This window comes from Micropterus salmoides, unplaced genomic scaffold (genome assembly GCF_014851395.1).
Source record: "Micropterus salmoides isolate LMB-PRFRI ecotype aquatic unplaced genomic scaffold, ASM1485139v1 Ms_hic_scaffold_18, whole genome shotgun sequence".
Classification (NCBI taxonomy): Eukaryota; Metazoa; Chordata; class Actinopteri; order Centrarchiformes; family Centrarchidae; genus Micropterus; species Micropterus salmoides.
The window spans coordinates 25,049,404-25,069,055 of NW_024040928.1; the positions used below are offsets into that span (position 1 = coordinate 25,049,404).

The following is a 19,652-nucleotide window of genomic DNA, read 5'->3' on the forward strand; positions in this document are numbered from 1 at the left end:
ACTCACGACTGCTCTGCCAGATTCAATTCCAAACACATAATTAAGTTTCTGGATGACACAACAGTGGTGGGTCTCATAACTGACAATGACGAGTCTGCCCACAGGATGGAGGTGGAGCAACTGTCTGGGTGGTGCAGGTCCCACAACCTCCCCCTGAATGTCAACAAAACAAAGGAGTTGGTGATTGACTTCAGAAGGGACACCAGGCATCCCCATCACACACGGCTAACCATGGATGGCTCTGCTGTGGAGAAGGACAGCAACAGGAAGTTCCCTTAAACACACAACTGCAACTTAAAACAACATGATATAATTGGTTTCATTTGCACACAGAACATTTAACTCACAGCCAGATAACATTTTCTCTAATCAATATTTACTGCCATATTTAAGTCTCAGATATCCACTTTGAAGATTTAATCAGACAGAAATGTGCCAGATCAGTAAGCAAATGTTTTGAATAATGTCACCTGCTACTTCAACTCCTTGAACCTAGCCAGTCAAGCAAGCAAATATTTAAGCTAGGCTTTGTAAACACAGTATTCAACAAACCATGGGTCAGCTACTGCAGCTTAGCATTCATAATTAAATGTTTCCAAAATGCTGCAAGGTGTTGCCAGACTCAAATTTGAACCCAAAGACCAATCACAGCCCAGTGAGTAGGGGAGAACGGGGTGAGTTGAGCCAGTTTTCACTTAAGATGTCTTTAAAGTGAGGACATGACAGTAAATGTCTCCAACTAAAATATGTACATATATTTTAGGATGTGGTGTATCCCTGAGAATAATGAATTTGGATCTAAAATAAACTGTTTTCAAAATATGGCTTTGCAAAATAAAGTGGACCCTTGGCTCAATTTGCCCCATATGAAGGGTAAGTTGAGCCAAGGGAGAGAATGAGTTGAGCCACATGGGGGTTGGGGACATCAATGTCATTTCATCATGCAAACTCAAACGCCCAAAAGTCCCAACATTCAGTTCCACTCAGTGAAACATTGCAGCTGTGTCTCCTAGTTGTTTCATTGTAGTGTATCACTTTAAAGTCATCTTGTTGATCGTCATGTCCCGTGTCACCTGATGTATGGACTTCCCATTTTTGTACCTCTTCCACTACTCTGTCCAAACCCACAACAGGAGTTGAATCCTATCCGTCTTCTATTTATAGAAGCATGACATGATGGTTTCTGGTCTAAAATGCATCATGTCACATCATTTCGGTGATGCATAAGAATCCAACGTAAATATGTGTCACCCAGCAGTTTAAGGGTAACGTCATGCTAACAGTTTAGCCTCATATTGTAATTTACAAAGCACTAATACATGAGTAAAATTTTCTTAAACATGTCTGTAATTGTTCAGACACAAAAATATCAACTCCTTGAACATAAAAAAATCACTTTGAACAGTTTTTCGATCTTAAATGTGCTTATCGCTTATTCCATGGGCCTCTCTCCATCGCAGGGTGAGTGAAATGGATGACTCTTCAAAAATGTATGCTCACATGACCAATTTTGTCTATGGTTGTGAGAAACTCAACTTCCCCACAGGCTCAAATCACCCCGCTCTCCCTTAAGTAAGGTGCGTTTGTCCGATCCAAGTGTAGATAGGTTTCATGTGAGATGCCCAAACTGACAAGTATCGGACGGCTGAACACATACTAGTTTGAGAATAATTGTTTGCGTATACTACAGACAAAGTGCTTGTTGCATTGTCTGACCACGTTGGAAACCCCCCACACATTCCAACAATCATGATCACTTCAGGCAGCAAGTGTGTGTAAAGATGCAAAACAATAACTGCCTTTCAGTAGAGACTGTTCGCAGGTGTGTGCTGTTATCCCTATTTGTACAATTCATTATGGCAGCTGATTCCGGCCTACTAACTATTCTCATCCTCCTTGATCTGAGTACAGCCTTTGACACCATCTCTCATAACATCCTCCTTGAGAGATTAGTCTCAGTTGGTTTCACTGACACACCCTTGGATTGGTTTAAATCACATCTCTCTGGCCGCACTCAGTTCATCCAACTCAGACATTTCAAATCAGAGCTGTCCCCTGTCACTACCGGTGTTTCCCTGGGCTCTGTCCTGGGGCCTCTTCTTCATCTATCTGCTTCCTCTTGGCCATATCTTCTGTAAATTTAATATGCATTTCCACTATGTGGATGACACCCAGCTTTACCTGTCCACCAAACCTACCACATCTCTCCAACCCACCTCCCTCTCTGATTGCCAAACGGAAATCAAATCTTGGTTCTCTTGCAACTTCCTCAAACTTAACAGTGACAAAACCGAGGTTCTCCTCTTTGGCACCAAATTCACTTTAACTAACTACTGACTAAATCTGACAGTTTTTCTCTTACCATTGACAACTGCACAGTTTCCCCCTCCCCTCAGGTCAAGAGTCTGGGTGAGATCCTCAACGGCACACTTTCATTTCAAGCTCACATTAGTAATATCACTCGGTCTGCATACTTCCATTTACGTAACATTAATCGCCTCCGACCATCTCTCTCACCCACTAGTACAGCCATTCTCGTTCACACACTGGTCACATCCTGCATTGATTATTGTAATTCTCTTCTCGTTGGTCTTCCTCTCAAATCCATACATAAACTTAAACTGGTTCAGAACTCTGCTGCCCGTATCATCACCATAACCCCTTCTATTAATCATATTACTCCTGTCCTTCAGCAGCTTCATTGGCTTCCAGTTAAATACCGCACTGATTTCAAAACTCTGCTCCTGAACTTCAAGGCCATTCATAACCTCGCTCCTCGGTACCTTACTGACCTCCTTCATAATAACACACCCACACGTACTCTTAAGTCATCTTCTTCTATTCACCTCACTGTACCTCCTGCTCATCTGACAACCATGGGGTTCAGAGCCTTCAGACGCTCTGCACCTCGTCTCTGGAACTCTCTTCCACTAATCTACATACACAAGTAAAAGACAGATTTCTTGAGAAGTGGGGGAGGTAGTGTGATGAGATGATGCATGGAGACTCTGATGGAAGGCTTTTTGTCCCACCTTCTTGTTCTTCAAGCTTCCTGATCAGGCCTTTGCATCGTTAAACAGTCCTGTTGTTTACCTAAATTTAATTTAACCTAGAGTTCATTGCCTGCAGTAGCCTACAGCCATTCTGATCTTCCCTCTCTCTCTCTCCACTTGATGACAGCTTTGCACTGAGCAGTGGGGTCTGGAGGGGGGGATTAGTTGACATGGTGGGGGGGGTGGAGCGGGGTTTGGTGTTAAGGTCACGCCTCTGGCCTAAAAAGGCGAAGAAGAATACCAGCGGCAGCGAGCTGGTCCAAGAATAACTCAGGGCTTCAGGCTCAGAAACATGGCATGAGAGTAACAGTACAAACTTACATTCAGAGTTTTATTCGGACTAATCCAGAAAATGTAAAACAAGAGCAATAAAATGGAATGCTAGATTTAGATCTAATACATTTTTAGTGTGTTTAGAGTGAAACAACTGTCCACACTGTGATCACGTGACTTCAGCAGCAACATTGGCTGGTGGGATAAAGTTACAGTGAAGGGCTCTCTCCCAGTCTCTCTTCTCTCTTTCCCTTACATCGTCCTTCAGTCCCCGTGGTTGATCTAATTCTGTCAGAGCGGGTGGGCGGGGGGCCAGGCTCCTCTATCTACAACCCTCACTCTAACCTGGCAAAAGGCAAGACAGTGACCACCTTAACTTGGTCTCTGTCTGTCTCCCCAGCCTCGTCCACTGGGACGGAATTCAACTCTCTGGACCGACTCGCAAACATTTGGACCCCTGAAAAGTTTTTGACTTCTGGAACACGAAGGGAAAATGCAGATTTAAGTAATGGCAATGGAAAAAGGGGTGTAGTGTTACCAGCAGTGGCCAAAGGGTTCCAGTTTTCACATATCTTCAGCACCAGTCATTCACAGGAAGTTGCTAGACTGGAATTAAACACTGGGATTAAATCGCGCGGAGGAGTTGAGGATCTGCCATAAATATTTCTTTTCATGGCAACATAATCTGTTCAAGGGATTTACTGTGGAATAGAACTTTTATTTTGAAACTATGACTGAAGCAGTTGAAGGTAAAGTATCATCATGTGATGTATTACAATTAAATTTCAACAGTTTTTTTATATAATATACATATATTCATAATATATATGAAGCTCTTGCAGTGCTTTGAATGTTTTGTTTTGCACACAGTCCCTCTGATGTTGTGCTGCCTGGTGTGTGGGGGAATTTCATGACTGGAAGTATCTAAAAATACGGCGCTATCATGTATCAGCTATTTGTAATGCAACTTTAAGACCCCTGCGACATCTACAGTGCTGTATAGGATCAGTCAGCATCAACACTGTGCCTCTTGTTGCATGAGGCCAACTGATACTGTTTTTATATGACTTTTTAACAGTTTTTGTTAAAGTTTATGTCCATGGACAATGAAATGAGACAAACAATAGCAGTCTCAAAGAAGCTGTTGTTGCTATTAAAACTTCACAACTTAATTATACATCCATGATACACAGCCCACACACAAACATGCACATATTAGAGTGGGACAATTTAAACATTTATAGTTATTTTTCCAATTTATTCTTATAAGTAAACAGAGTTTGGTCACCACAGCATAGCTCTGACCACCTTCTATTGACAAGATAGCTAATCAACCTGTAAAACTGAAAACACCTGTGTGGGTGTGGAGGCCCCTTAATTAAGATAAGGAGATAATAGCTTATTAAAAGTGGCTATTGACATTTTTCCACCTCTCTTACTACCAACAGTGGTGGATCAAATTGGACCCCCTTTCCGGCTCAGTACCTTTCACACAGCGCAGGGAGCCGGCATATTGGCATAATAATCCCGGAAAATTGGGCAGTGTGAAAGCGCCTAATGATTATCCTTGAGCTGACACTGTTTTCTTGTGATCACAACATACATGTAGGTTCCAATTAATAGCTTTTCCGGAGCTTTCAAATACATCAGCGTATTACATTGGAGATGACAACTGAGAACAACATGATAACTGAACAAACTCCCGCTGTTGATGAGGACTGTGACATCTGGTTGAAAGCTCTGGAAAAAGCTAGTGAGTGGAAAGATTTTGTCAAGCTCAAAAATGATGGTGTTTATATTTATTTTTGAAGAAAGCTTTCTCAGATAATGTAATTATCATATTATGTTAGGATATCCAATTGTTGGTTACATCTTAATTATCTCCTTATTACATGAAAACAAATGGTGGGAATAGGCTTACTTACTCTTGAATTTTTGTATGTCATCCTGTAGGATATCTCCTCCCTCTCACATGGTCTGGTATGGAGGACTGACTTGGACAGACTGTAAAAGTGTGGAAACCCATTATCCTGTTAGAGATAACATTGAATAGGTATCTCATTATAGTGTGCTTAAAAACATGTAAATATGAGATTATGGGTGACTTGAGGTAATAACTTTCAATTAAGTCAAGATCACAAAATCTCATATTTTGAGATCTCAAGATAATTAATATATTATCACATGATAACAGACATTGCGATTTTAATTCAAGAAAGATCTGAACAGTAAAATGTTTTGGAAAACCTATAATGTTTATCTTGATTTTGCTCTGGAAATATTCGATCTGCTGAAACTACAATGCTTCTTGCATTTCTATTTAAAAGAGTGTTTATGTCAAAGACAACTGAGTATATTGTTACTTGTGTCGCTTTTGGAAGTACGTCTGTTTAGGAGTAATAATGGGACTTATGACAGTTCTGTCAGTATACATGTCAGGTCAGTCAGGAGTGTTTACAAAGCTGTTGGTATGCACTTGGGGAAGTGATGTCTGTGAGGCAGAGAGCAGATGAAGTATACATTTGTGATTCCAAATTCCAGCTGTCTTGTACACTTAAAAAAATTTACACAAATAATTAGTAAAATATACATGGGATCTATACATGGAGACTTTTTCCTGTGTTGGAGAAATAAGATTGTGATGATTGGACTTTGTATGTATGTTGACTTGTAATTAATTATCAATACTCAACACTCATTACTGCATCCTAAACTGGCACTCATGCTAGTAGAGACATGGAAACAGTAGCTTGAATCAAGCTCCTAACCTGATTAATAGCATCACCATGCTCAACCAGCCAGATCGTAAAGGTCTCTGCTGCACTTAGTTCAGCTCTGTGCACTCATTAAGGAAATGTTGTGACCACACTTCCCTGTATTCTGACTGAACAGGCAACCACTAGCTCCTAATGACTGCCCCGAGCAGAGCTGTCATGGATACCCAGTGAGAGTAACAACAGAAATGTCATCCACTGTGGAGACAGGTCAGCCATAAAAGGAGGAATCGTGCATGGATGGCTGGTCAAACCATTTAGAGTTGGGTTTAAAAAATGTCAGAAACACCAAAGTAAATGGGGAAGGAAGTTTTAATGTCTAGTCATAATGTCCAAAAAGTGCTTTATTTATTTAATATCTTTAATTTTCAGAATCAGCTTTTATTGCCTGGTATGTGTACACATACAAGGAATTTATCTCTGGATTGTACATTGCTCACAATGTGCTAAGTAGCACCGTAACTAGTTTAACTGCATTTCTCAGTAGCTTGGTGGTAGTGTCACTATTTTCTGAATCAAATAGCTTTTCAGTAACAAAGCTCTTTTATTGGCCGAGTAGCATGGTAGCGTCCACACGCGCTACATTGGACTTGTATGTGCAGCCGAGCTTCCTGTGACGGTGACATCACGTACCGATCCTTGGGGTGATGTCTGCAACTTTGCTGCAGAGGAATAAAGACACGCAAGACTGAGTTTACTTTCTATTGCGATAGTTACTGTAACACCTCTTGTGAGAAGGATCAGGGTCCAGCATGGACACCTCTTCCTCTAGTGAAGAGGAAACTTTGACATGTAGTGGTAGAAACTTCCATGAGATGAGATCTCTCTCTCTCACTCTCCCTCTCTCTCGCCCATTGCCATTAATGTTTAGGTTGTTTAGGTTGCAATGTTGCCAGAGCAGAAATTCACATATAAACAATAAAAAAAAGATAATTAATTAATAATGTGATAATTAAGTTACTTTATATAAACAACAATGGTTCTCTGTTTGTTGCACGATAAAATACATTTAGCTGCAATAATATGACAGTAAGTAGGAGTTGTTTCTGTGTGTCTGATTTAGCTCTCTTGCACACACACACACTGTTTGTATATACACACTATATATATAAATAAATGACCAAACTATAAAATATAAAAAAATTAAAAGTAGTACTAAGCTACTTTTTCCACGTTGCTGTAGCTTAGCTGGCTACATTTCACTGGGGGGTAGCATCTGTGTAGTGAAGCTTCATTTAATGTAGAGTAGCTAGTAGCTTAGCTCACTACATTTTCCAAGTAGCTTGCCCAACACTGGTGCTTACTCATACAAAAAATGCAAAATCACAATAATAAAACTAAAATAAAATCAGACACAGGATTCAGTGTAGACAACACAAATATACACACTATGAAAAAAAATAATATAGACATATTGACAAATAGTGCAGTGAGCAGAGTTCCTGCCTGTTTCCTGAATGTATAAATGTATGGAGGGCAGGTTGGCACCAGTGATCTTTTCTACTGTCCTGACTGTCTGTTGTAGTCTGTCCTTGTCCTTTTTGGTGGCAGATCCAAACCAGACAGTGATGGACGTGCAGAGGACAGACTGGATGATAGCTGTGTAAAAGTGGATCAGCAGGTCCTTAGGCAGGTTGAGCTTCCTGAGCTGGCGCAGGAAGTACATCCTCTGCTGGGCCTTCTTGATGATCGTGTCAGTGTTGGGCTCCCACTTCAAGTCCTGGTAAATAGTGGATTCCAGAAACCTGAAGGATTCCACAGCAGATACAGGGCTGTTGAGTATGGTGATGGGGGGCAGAGTGGGGGGGCTCCTCCTGAAGTCCACGGTCATCTCCACAGTTTTGAGCGTGTTAAGCTCCAGGTTGTTCTGACCGCACCAGAGAGCCAGCTGATCAACCTCCCGTCTGTAGGCTGACCACCGTCCCGGATGAGGCCAATGACCGTTTTGTCGACAGTTTGACAGATGGGTCTCCTGAGGTGCAGTCGTTGGTGTAGAGGGAGAAGAGCAGTGGGGAGAGCACACACCCCTGGGGGGCGCCAGTGCTAATAGTCCAAGTGCTGGATGTGATGTTCCCCAGTCTCACCTGCAGACTCCTGTCAGTCAGGAAGTCTGTGATCCACTGACAGGTGGAGGCTGGCACAGTGAGCTGGGTGAGTTTGGTGCTGAGGATGTCCAGGATGATGGTGTTGAACGCTGAGATGAAGTCCACGAACAGGATCCTTGCATATGTCCCTGTAGAGTCGAGGTGTTGCAGGATGTAACGCAGACCCAAATTGACTGCATCATCCACAGACCTGTTAGCCCTGCAGGCAAACTGCAGGGGGTCCAGCAGGGGGCCTGTAATGTCCTTCAGGTGGGCCAACACCAGTCTTTCAAAGTACTTCATGACTACAGATGTCAGGGCGACAGGCCTGTAATCATTTAGTCCAGAGATTGAGGGTTTTTTGGGGACCGGGATGATTGTGGAGTGTTTGAAGTAGGAGGGAACTTCACACAGCTCCAGTGATCTGTTGAAAATCTGTGTGAAGATGGGACATTTACTGAAAGAGAAAACAAAATGAAAATGACAATCCCATGACAATCTGGGCATTTAGATTTGGATATTTGGATTGGAAATGTTGTCCTGATGGTGGCACCTGAGGAAAGGTTAAAGCGTCAGTGGAAAAACTAAACCATGGTTTCAAGGTTTCAGGGTTTGTTGCTGTACTATTAAAAGAGGGCTAGAAAGTGGATTTTGCCTTAGTCCAGCCCAAACTGGTAAAAACATAATATATAAACAGAAAACATAATATCTAACAAGACTTTTCACGTTGGTCAGTCGAACTAGATGAAATGTCATTCTTAAGGACTGAATACTCAAGCAGCAGTAACCCCACAGGTTAGAGGAGTACTACATTTATACAGGTAGACAGCACATGGTCAAATCTATCAATAAAAAGACTTGACCATACTACCATTGTTGAACTTGGAAGTATCCAATCAGTTTGAGTCAAAAACTGGTGTTTGTTGTTAGAATTGAACTACAAAATTTCACTTGTAGCCTAGTTGTCTAAAGTAATGTGACTGGAATCTGTAACCTTTTTTGTGTGCTTTTTAAGAACTTTACAAGCTCTTCATTAACTTGCAGAGTGACAAATGAACGTTGAACGTTTAAATGTTTCCAGAGTTTGGGTTAACAGTGCTTGAAGTGGGTCGGTACGCACCGATATGCAGTACCGGCACCTCGACAGGCGGGAGAACTGAAGCCCGGGTGCCTTTCAAGCCGCCATGTGCTGAATGTATCTCTTCTCAATGTCACTTTTTGTGAACCGACCAATCACAGCCTGGATGTGGTGAGACATTTAAAAATATTGAGAGATAGGTTTCATTTACACTGGGGACACGTCAGAACAGTGTCTCCATCACTTTTTGAAAGCTTTTGTTAAAAATGTTCTGAAAAACAGCTTGCAACAAGAAATGTTAAATAACAAATGAAACAATGCACAATAAGAACACCATCCATCCATCCATCCATTGCCAACCGCTTATCCTGCGTGCTGGGTCGCGGGGACAATAAGAAAACATGCAAAGCAATTATAATATAGAAGAAAATAATGTGCATTGTCATAAAGCTGATTACTGCATTACATTCCATTATATTTTTATATTTTGAATTGTCACCTGTCATCTTAATTTTGTTTCCCTTCATATAAATAAAGACATTTCCACTATAAAATGGTGCAGAAAATGTCTCAGAAAATGTCTCAGAAAAAAAAGTGTTTAATGCTCAAAGTCGTCCACTTCAAGCACTGTGGGTAAATAACATATCCTTGCATGACCAGTCAAGGTACACTGTTGATGTTGTAAGCTTGATTGTATGTTAGCATTGGCTAGCTAGCATGAAATCTGTCAGCTAAAGAAGCATGATATGACTTGATTAGATTGACCAGGTCATTATTACCACCAACTAAAAAAATAATGAAAATAAATAAAAATGTGCTAACACACAAAATAAAGGTACATTTATTAAACCCAGTTACTTTTATTCTTATTACATTTTAAATAAGCTACAGTAAGTGTTACACAATAGCTTGCCCAACCTTATTCTCTATACTGTCTATGCAGCTATGAGAACTACTGATGTCTTAGGTCTAAGGTTACGAAACCAGTGTTGGTCAAGGTGAAAATATCACAGTGAAGGTGAAACCAGAAAAATGTTTAGGGCTTACCAAAATCCCCAGGAATCATGTTTTCGGTACGGAAGCCCTAAGCGGCCATCCATTCAAATATTTTTTTACTCCGTTTTCCCATGATAACGGGATAATTTTCTTGTGATCTCGAGATAACAAAACAGTAGTTTAACACGTTTCTTAATGATAAAGTTTCTTAATGTTAGAATTTCAATGTGGTTTTCAGTGTTACTGGTTAACTCGAGTAGTAGAGCACAGGTCACATAACCTCAGGGTCGTATGTTGTCCTCACTGAAGACAAACTCTTTTTCATAATCCTCTTCAACAAAGTTCTTCTGAAGACACTGTTTCAATAAAGCACTTGCCGGACTATGTGCATCCCGGTGATTGGTCCACATCCATCAACCTGTGCTCTCTTCTTTTCCCCATCATTCCCAGGCAGAGGAAATTCATCTGCTTCTCATTCATGGGAATCTGCCGGCTATTTCTGAACCTTTGAAATAGCTGTCGGGAAATGTGTGATTGGATTCCCCTGAATCTTTTCCTAACAACTTTGTTGAAGAGGATAATAAAAAACACACAAAATAAGAAAAAAAAAGTTGTTGAAAGCAGGAGTCAAACCCACAACCCTTAGATTACACTCACCGACCCATCCCTGTATTCAGCTATTGTTTGTTATCTCGAGATCACAAGAAAATTATCCTTTTATCATGGGAAAACAACAGTCGTTATCTCAAGATCATGAGAAAATTTTCCTTTTATTACGGGAAAACGGAGTAGCAAAATAATATGAATGGATGGCCGCTTAGGGCTTCTGAATCATGAGACCAGGAGTATATGTACTGAATTTAATTACAGTGGGGAGAGTAGTTGCCAAAGTATCTTATTCTGGACAGGAGGAAAGACTGACATCCTTAGGCCATAGTGCTAGTGGTTAAGAAAAGAAATATCTAAAGCAGAGAGTTCATCTGTTCATTCACCATCGAGAATTTTTAGTGTTTGAGTGTTTGGTACTCTTTAATAAGCATGATTCACAACATCATCATTTTCCAGAACATTTTGTTACACTTACTCAAATCTAATGCCATGACAATCGTCCCACATTCTCCACTGGGAGGTTTCGTCACTCATATGTTGCACTGACCTATTGGAGTTAGAGTAATGAGGTTAGACAGAGGTGTGTGTCTGTGTGTTTAGTGCTGCTAAGCTGTCTGAGTCAGCTGTAACAGAGTAGCCTGCAGTAGCTGCCAACAGGGAGCTGAAGAGAGTCAACAGGTGGCCTCAGAAACTAAACTGTAACTGATTTTACGTGACAATCTTATTCCATCGTCTTGTATCTTCATGACAAAGAGTCAAAAATAGAATGACATTTTATTTTATTTTTTATTTTATATTACATTTTATTATTGTAAACAATACAACTGTAATTTTAAAGCCAGATTGCATTGGTTATAGTTACTTGGGGATATTTGTTGGAAATGTAACGTTCTTCTGATCTTAATTGGTCCTCGACCCACTTTCCACTCAGGTTTGGCATGAAATGTAACTTGAAGTGTGGATCAGAGTGCTTGATTTGTACACATACTTAAAAAAGTGCTTGTGTGCTGAGGAACCTACGCTAGCTAATTTGTTTGCATAATCAAAGACAAGGCTAGTTAGCATTAATTAATACTTATGATATTTATTTTGAGCAAAACCACTCTGCATAATTCTCTTCTGCCCTCACTCTGCACAGCTATACAACCAGCTAAACTATTAAGGATGAAAACTGGAGTTTTGCCTAAAAGCATACATTAAAGTCACAGAGGTAACCATCAGTTTTCCCTAAGAGTCCTAAGTCCTCCTGATTCTAAACACAATGCTACAAGAAACAGTAATGTCAACAGTCAACCAATTATATTATAAAAATGCATCTGACAATATATCTAAATAAATTAATCCTTTACAAGTTAAAAATACAGCCAGTGACCCAAGAAACAGCAACATCTATTTCTTTCACCATTCGACCAACTTTTGGCCCTGATTAACAGCTGGTATGCATTATCACAATAAACAGCCTTATTCTCATTCCCAGGGTGCTTTAATTTGTCACGTCCTTTGGCGTCTGGTACCAACACACATGAGAGCCTTTAGCGTTATAGTTCAACACACTGGGGGAAGTACTTTTGGCTCCACTGTTCAACTCTAAAAGTACTTTAAATAACAAAAAAGTCAGAGTAAGGAGGTGGGTTGATGGGTGGATCAGAAACTGTGCTTTCACCCAGGAGAACAGTGTTCGTTTCCATGTGAAACAAAAAGGTAATTGGTGGTTTTAGTGATTTTACATAAGTTCTGAAAGTTGCAATATTTAACATATTTTTTAAGTCACATAAATAGCTTAGTACTTTTAACCCAAACCATGATGTTTTTCCTTGAAATTGCGAAGTTGTACTTGTACTAACTGCGTGCCATTTCAAGTTAACCACCTTGCTAACTTGACTGCAGAGCCCTACACATACAGAAACAACGGCAAAGGGTACCCAGGGCGTTAAAAAGCGACGCCCAGGAGTCTTGACAAAGCGTCCATAGGTGACGCCCTGGATTGAGAACGGGTTGCAATAAATGAATATGGAACCTGTTCCATCTATGATGTACCATAGCCAAATCAATAAGTTGCTGAAGTCACAATGGCCATGAATGGATGATCCTGGTCAACTATCATAAGTAGTTAAACGGCCTGATTTTGCTAAAGCACATTTCAAATAGTCCTTCTTGCTCATGATGTTTTGAAACTCATCAAAGTTCATATCAACAGTGAATTTAATTCAACAGTTAATTTGATCCCTTTAATATTTTATGACTTATTTCTCCACAGTTGTTTTATTGTTCCCCTGCTTGGCCTTTGTTTCTCATCTCTCCTGTCTGCTGTTTACTGTTGTTTATAGTTGCCACCTGCTGGTTTGTGCAGTTTGCTGCTTTTACTCCAAACACTTTGTACTGTGATTTAAAAAGGTCAACAAAAAGGTATTTTTCTTATTATTATACCCATTATATAATTATATAGAAACTGTCTGTGTAACTGCATATTTGCAAACAGAATAGGAAAAAAGGGATATTTATTTTTCTTAAATAACAAGGCCACTTACTCATATCTACAGGAACTCATCACAAGTAGGTCTGAAAGAATTCTTAATTTGGTTTTCTTGTTATCATTAGAGAGTTATGTTCTGGTAGCTCTCTTGTGATCATAAAATTATTATTTCAGAAAAACTAAACCAGAAAAAGAAAACATGAGAAATAAACTCAGTTTCCTGTTAGATTATGTTGGTGGTTGGTGGTTGTAGTGTGTTGCTGTTGAATTGTATTCCTTCCGAGGTGTTAATATTTAGCTTACCCATATTGATATAAATGTGGTGGAGAAAAAATTAAAATAAAGACCTCTCTGTGCACCGCAACACAAGTCAACATCAGAGCAAACTACAGCCTCCAAACTTACCATAAAAATCAATGAAGGCCTCTCTTGAATAGTTTCACCAAAAATGTAACATTAAAATGTTTGTAGGATTTATCACAGGGCTGTTTCTTAAAATTTGCATTAGTTTTAGCAGGTGTACCTAAAAAACTCACAACCATAATCTTTCCCGACAACTACCACCTGTACTACTGCTACTATTATTACTGATAACAATGATAAGAATTATAATGATGATAATAATGACAGGAGTAATGAAGTAATAATATGTAGAATAGTGTGTTTAACTAGGTGACACAAACATGTTCAACATAATGTCAGTTCCCATTGTGTGACAGCAGAAGACTGTGGCCGCTACCAATGTTAATATTTGGATATGCATTAATAAGAAATAGTGTGTTGAGCATGCAGATTGACTTGATTTTCCTGGGATATTAGGAATTAAGAAAAAACTGTAGACAGGAGGCCACATTTCGTGCACTGTATTTGATCACCTTTTCTTTGTGATCTTCTCAGCGCGGTCGTCGACCACCACCACCACCATGGTCATCGACAGTAAGGGTGGCGACGCCGGCTCACCGCCTGTGCGAGGGTCCAAGAAAACTTTTACAGATGACCTCCGCTCTACCTTCAGCTCTCCACTGGCCTGGATCTTGGTTTTGGCTCTCATCATTACATGGTCTTGTGTTTTTGTCATCATGTTTGATGTGATGGACTACAAGACCATTTCAGGTAAGAAGAGGTTTATTTGCACTTCTGCCCTCTCAACTTATCAGTGTCAGGTACAGGTGTTCACTGGAAGAAGACATTGAAGAAGGGAGATAGAGGAAACTTTTTAGGCTTCTTGACTGAAATGTTTATGTAAATGTATAACCAGAACAGAGCAAACTTTGTCAACACTTTGCTCTGTTCTGGCACCAGAGGGCCAAACGTTCTGGCACCAGAGGGCCAAATGTTCTGGCACCAGATGGCCCAATGTGGGCTGGCTCTGGCTCATATAAGGCTGCCAGATTGGCTCGGTTTTCAGGGTTAGAACTGAGGTGAATTTGGAAAGGAGATTCATCTCCAATAAACAGCAGTCAGACCTTCTTGGGGCAGTGTTGCTGCACAAGTAGCTCACAGTTTAGCATCCTGGTAGTCTGGGAACCAGGCTACAAATATGATGCATATGGTGTAAGCTTATTGTATAAAGATGTGATTTTTTTTATTTTTTTATTTTTTACAGCTGTTAAGTAGATCAGTCTTCTACCGCAAAGTGCAGATTATTGAAGCAATATATTGTATATTTCTGTCTGCTGCAGTTTATTGTTGTGAGCACATGGTAACTGAAGGCAACTCAGATATGCATGTGAACATTTTTATCAACTCAAATTGTCTCTATCTATATATCTATACCATCTAGATCTCTGCAGCTGGGCGTTAAACTATAAGAATTGTTAATGTCAAAGATTTGGCTTTCAAACTATTTAAAAAGATAGATGTGAAGAAGGAAACTGTGCAAACAGCAACAAGAAGGCAGCTGTCTATGGAGGAGGTGGATTCTAGTAAATCACTAATATTTTTCTTGAACAATTGTCCTGCAAGAAGAGAGACTTGCTCCTTTTAAAGTGGCCGTCGGTCAGTTGTCCATCCAGGCTGAGCAGGTCTTTTGTGTAATACACGGAGGACTTCTCTGTTAGAGTGAATGTAGCTTTAGTTTTAATGCACCACTACTGACCAACAAAATAGTTTAGTGCAAATTAGTTTTCTGTTTGACCATGCAGAGAAGTGATCAGACTTCATGACAGTAAATGGTGGAATACTGCAACACCAAAATGGGTTCAATTAAACAGATTTTGTAGTTGTCCGAAATAAAACCAATAAACCCCTCTTTTCATTTTAACAATGTTTATAAATGTTTGTATATATAGTTTATTGCATCTTTATTTTTCTTCATTTCAGTTTGATTTGTTATCTTAATGTTTTTGTACAGGAAATTTAACTGTCCTGATGTGAAATTTACAAATTTTCTCCATTCATGTGTTTCTTTGACACTAACTACATTTCAAGCATTGGTTCCATTTCTCCTCACTACATCAAAAACAAACAATCCTTCCAGAACTTTCTGTTGTGTTCAACTCTACTCTTTTTTAACAATTGTTTCTAACCTTAACAAGAACACCTTCATTCCCTAAAATATTTCACATGATTAAAGTGAAACTGCAAAACACTGAAATAACCCAATAAAACCAACACATAGCAGTCAATTAGATACAGTATCTCTCATATTCACCATTACATCCAGAAAAAAAGGATAAAAGAACATTAGGACAAATTAATGTGCGCGCTGATATTTATATATATTAAATATAATCTCTTTTGTTCTTTCTGACACAGTATTCATTCAAATTCATATTTTGTTACCATGTCACCAGCTGAAGTCGTCATCATGCCATCACAATGTGAACACAGACATCCAGCACCTCTCTTTCATTACTTCCCCTCTCCTTTTTTGCTTCACCACTGTGCTCGTTGCCTTTGCTTATTGCCACTGTTTCTCATCCAACCAGGTCGTCCACCTCCTGCTGTCAGGAAGGTTTTAAAGGAATCAGGTCGTGGAGGCAAGGCATCTTATCTGCTACTAACTCCTCATACCAGAAGCTTTTAAAAGTCGCTTACACAAACTGATTACCTAACATTGACTGCTAATATGAGCTAACAATGTTACATTCAATCATTCAAAGCCAAGTCTTTAGTTATAGTACACCCTTCTGCATTTCTGCATTTCTGTCTAATGCTGTCTTCATTCTATTCAGATAGTAACATGACGTTAGGGATAGTTCGTAGTTTCATTTGTGTAGAAGAGACATTTCTGTAGCATGTTTATTCTGCATTTTTACGTCAGCTATATTGCGTGTGAAAAAATGAATGGTTTAAACATTTAAAAAAACAAAACAAGTATTTTGATTCCAACCAGGAAAAAAACAAAGCCTTTTCAATGTTTGAAACTACTTCAGGTGAGCTTGATTTACAAAAGTGGTCCTGGAAGATAAACCAAGCTCATCAGAAATCTGTATGCATTTGCACAAATGTGTTTTACTGCCGTATGTGTTTCTGCTCTATTGTTTTTCTTTTTCTATGTTTATTGTGCCAGTATGCTTGTTGTGTCGATCTGGTTACATTTATTACTAGAAAAACTTTGAAATATGCAAAACTCTTCTCCATGGACAACGTAGTTTAGGTTTATTAATGCACAATAAGATAATCATGTAATGTCTAAATAAGGAAAAATACTTTTGGACATTTGTTTAACTGTCCTGATTACAAATGTGTTTTTGCACGGGGAACACCGGCCCTCCTCCATCAAACTGTTTCAAACTTCTGTAGCAAAATGCCCACTATTGACTAGGACATATTAAAACATATATAATATTCTTAAATATTTAAAAACAGAGTACAACCCACAAATAATAACTTGATGAAAGAGGGTCAATGTGCTTTTTAAAATGCTTTTGGCACAGCAAAATGTTATGTACAATGCTTTTTGCAGTGGTTAAATGAGTAACAGTTCAGAAACTCTTAATGAAATTGGATATGTTAGGCCAGGAAAACAACTTCAATCAAACTAAATGAGTGAATAAATCAAGTGGTGTGTTTGTGTGCCTGTATTCACATCCCTACTCCACTAGGAGGCCTCAGCAAGATTGGCTCAGACCCCATGAAGGTGGTAAACGAAGCCATGGACAAATCAACAAATGTCTTCAGTGTAATGTTGAAATTTGCTGCCAACCTGATTGCTCCTGAAGAAGATGAAGGTACAGTGACTATACACATGGTAGAAATACAAACAATGTATCCCATTAAGCTTAAAAAAAAAAAACTGAGCTATTTTGTAAGCTTGTTGGTTTTATTGGATAAGTGAACAAATACTTTGATTACAGTTTATCTGATGAAATTATGACATTACAGTGCATTTACTCATTTTCCTCTCCTCTTCTCTAGGAAATCTATACGCAGTGAGAAAAAAAGGTTTGTACTGATGCAAATTCGGAAAACTTCCTGTGCAATAAGGGTTCTGCTGCAGATAAGGAGATGGAAAGCAGTGCTCGCTGCCATGAATGTCTTGTTCATGCTGCAGTGTGTTACATGTACAAAACAGCTCATAAAGGCATATTACTGCTTTAAAGCCATTCATTACACTGAACTGCACATGTGCTGCAATCGGTCTTACTTGACTAAGGCAAAATCTGAAATATATGGATGTAAATTCTTCAGATGATAATGATCCCACTGCAAGCATCTTCTGCATTCATGGACATAGATTATTCACTATGTTGTTTTATTAAAAGCCACAGAAATACATAAAATGTGTGGAGGGACTGTAGGAAGGCAAACATGGATCAAGGTGACAACAGTGCCAGAGACTTGATTGTTATTATGGTGAAAGATTCAAGCTGACTTGATCTATGAATGATCTCAAAGCTTCAAGATGGTTGGAGGAGGAGGATGAGGGGGAGGAAGTGGAGGTGAAGATTAAGAAAGCAAAAGGTATTTTATGATTACTATTTTTACATATAGATTAACTCTAGATGGATATAATCGGTCCTGACCCTCACCCTTTTAACAGCAGAGTAATGGAGGCAACAACAGTAAATCACTATACTAGTAATAGTCAATAGTATGTGTTTGTTGGTCACTGCTACCACTAATCTATTAAACGTCTACTAAAACTGACATTACACTGTACGTGAATCGACATCCAAACAGTAGAACGTTTTTTTTTTTTGTGAGGTTGATGATTTTTTGTTTCTCTTTCTGTGTTCCAGGTGAATTTCTTCCATCCCGGAGTAAAGGTATGTGCCTCTTGTTTGGCATATTTATATTTGAGCCTGGTTGTTAGCAGACAAGAAGAACACGGACACTTTTTTTCACATTTTTACTGAGATAGGTAGATTGGACGCTGATTTCCTTTTCATAGCTCCTTCACGAGCTATGTGTCTGTCTGTATATGCTGGATGTGTAAATAAGCTACAAAGTTTTTTTGTATTGCTTTTATAATGAGAAAATTTGTCAGTGTTTTGCAGCTGTACAATACACATGTGTTACATCACATATTTCTAGTTGGAGTAATTCCACCACTTTCGCAGATTTATATTTTATTACTTCAGTATATTGTTTAGTGTTAGATTGTTTATTGTTTATTTATATATATAAAAAAAATTATAAAAATTATATGAACATGTTTCTTACAGTTATAGAGATGCAAGCAAAGACAAAACCACCTGCGATTGAAGTCGTGGAGGAGGAAGAAGAGGTGGGAGAGGAGGAAGGAGAAGTGGCAGACGGAGTGGAGGACGCTGGGGAGGAGAAGGAGGAGGAGGAGGAAGAGGAGGAGGAGTATTATGAGGAGGAAGAGGAGTATTATGAGGAGGAAGAGGAGTATTATGAGGAGGAAGAGTATGAAGAGTATTATGAGGAGGAAGAAGAATATGAGGAGGAGGAGGAGGAGGAGGAGGAGGAGGAGGAGGAGGAGGGAGTAGAAGCTGAAGAGGAAGAGGAGGAGGAAGGAGCAGAAGTTGAGGAAGAGGAGGAGGGGGAGGAAGGAGCAGAATTTGAGGAAGAGGAGGAGGGGGAGGAGGAGGAGGAAGGAGCAGAAGCTGTGGATTTGGAGGAGGAGGAGGAGGGGGAGGAGGAGGAAGGAGCAGAAGCTGTGGATGAGGAGGAGGAGGAGGAGGAGGAAGGAGCAGAAGCTGTGGATGAGGAGGAGGAGGAGGAGGAGGAGGAAGGAGCAGAAGTATTGGAAGAGGAGGAGGGGGAGGAGGAGGAGAGAATAGAAGCTGTGGAGGAAGAAAAAGAAGAAGAAGAGGTAGGAGTAGAAGCTGTGGATGAGGAGGGGGAGGAAGGAGCAGAAGTTGTGGAGGAGGAGGAAGAAGAAGAGGAGGAGGGTGTAGA

General features: G+C 39.6%; 1 protein-coding gene across 1 annotated transcript in view; it reads left to right on the forward strand.

Annotated features, from left to right (window-relative positions):
- The first annotated feature begins 3,584 nt into the window (after positions 1–3,584).
- LOC119909215 (probable serine/threonine-protein kinase kinX) overlaps positions 3,585–19,652 on the forward strand; it is a 38,379-nt gene continuing 22,311 nt past the window's right edge. The window contains exons 1-7 of the mRNA XM_038727320.1: positions 3,585–4,075; positions 14,238–14,453; positions 16,271–16,321; positions 17,390–17,515; positions 17,703–17,729; positions 18,527–18,553; positions 18,953–19,494. Of these exons, the coding sequence (XP_038583248.1) occupies positions 4,057–4,075; positions 14,238–14,453; positions 16,271–16,321; positions 17,390–17,515; positions 17,703–17,729; positions 18,527–18,553; positions 18,953–19,494 (1,008 nt within the window). The 5' untranslated portion in view covers positions 3,585–4,056. The remainder of the gene's footprint in view (positions 4,076–14,237; positions 14,454–16,270; positions 16,322–17,389; positions 17,516–17,702; positions 17,730–18,526; positions 18,554–18,952; positions 19,495–19,652) is intronic.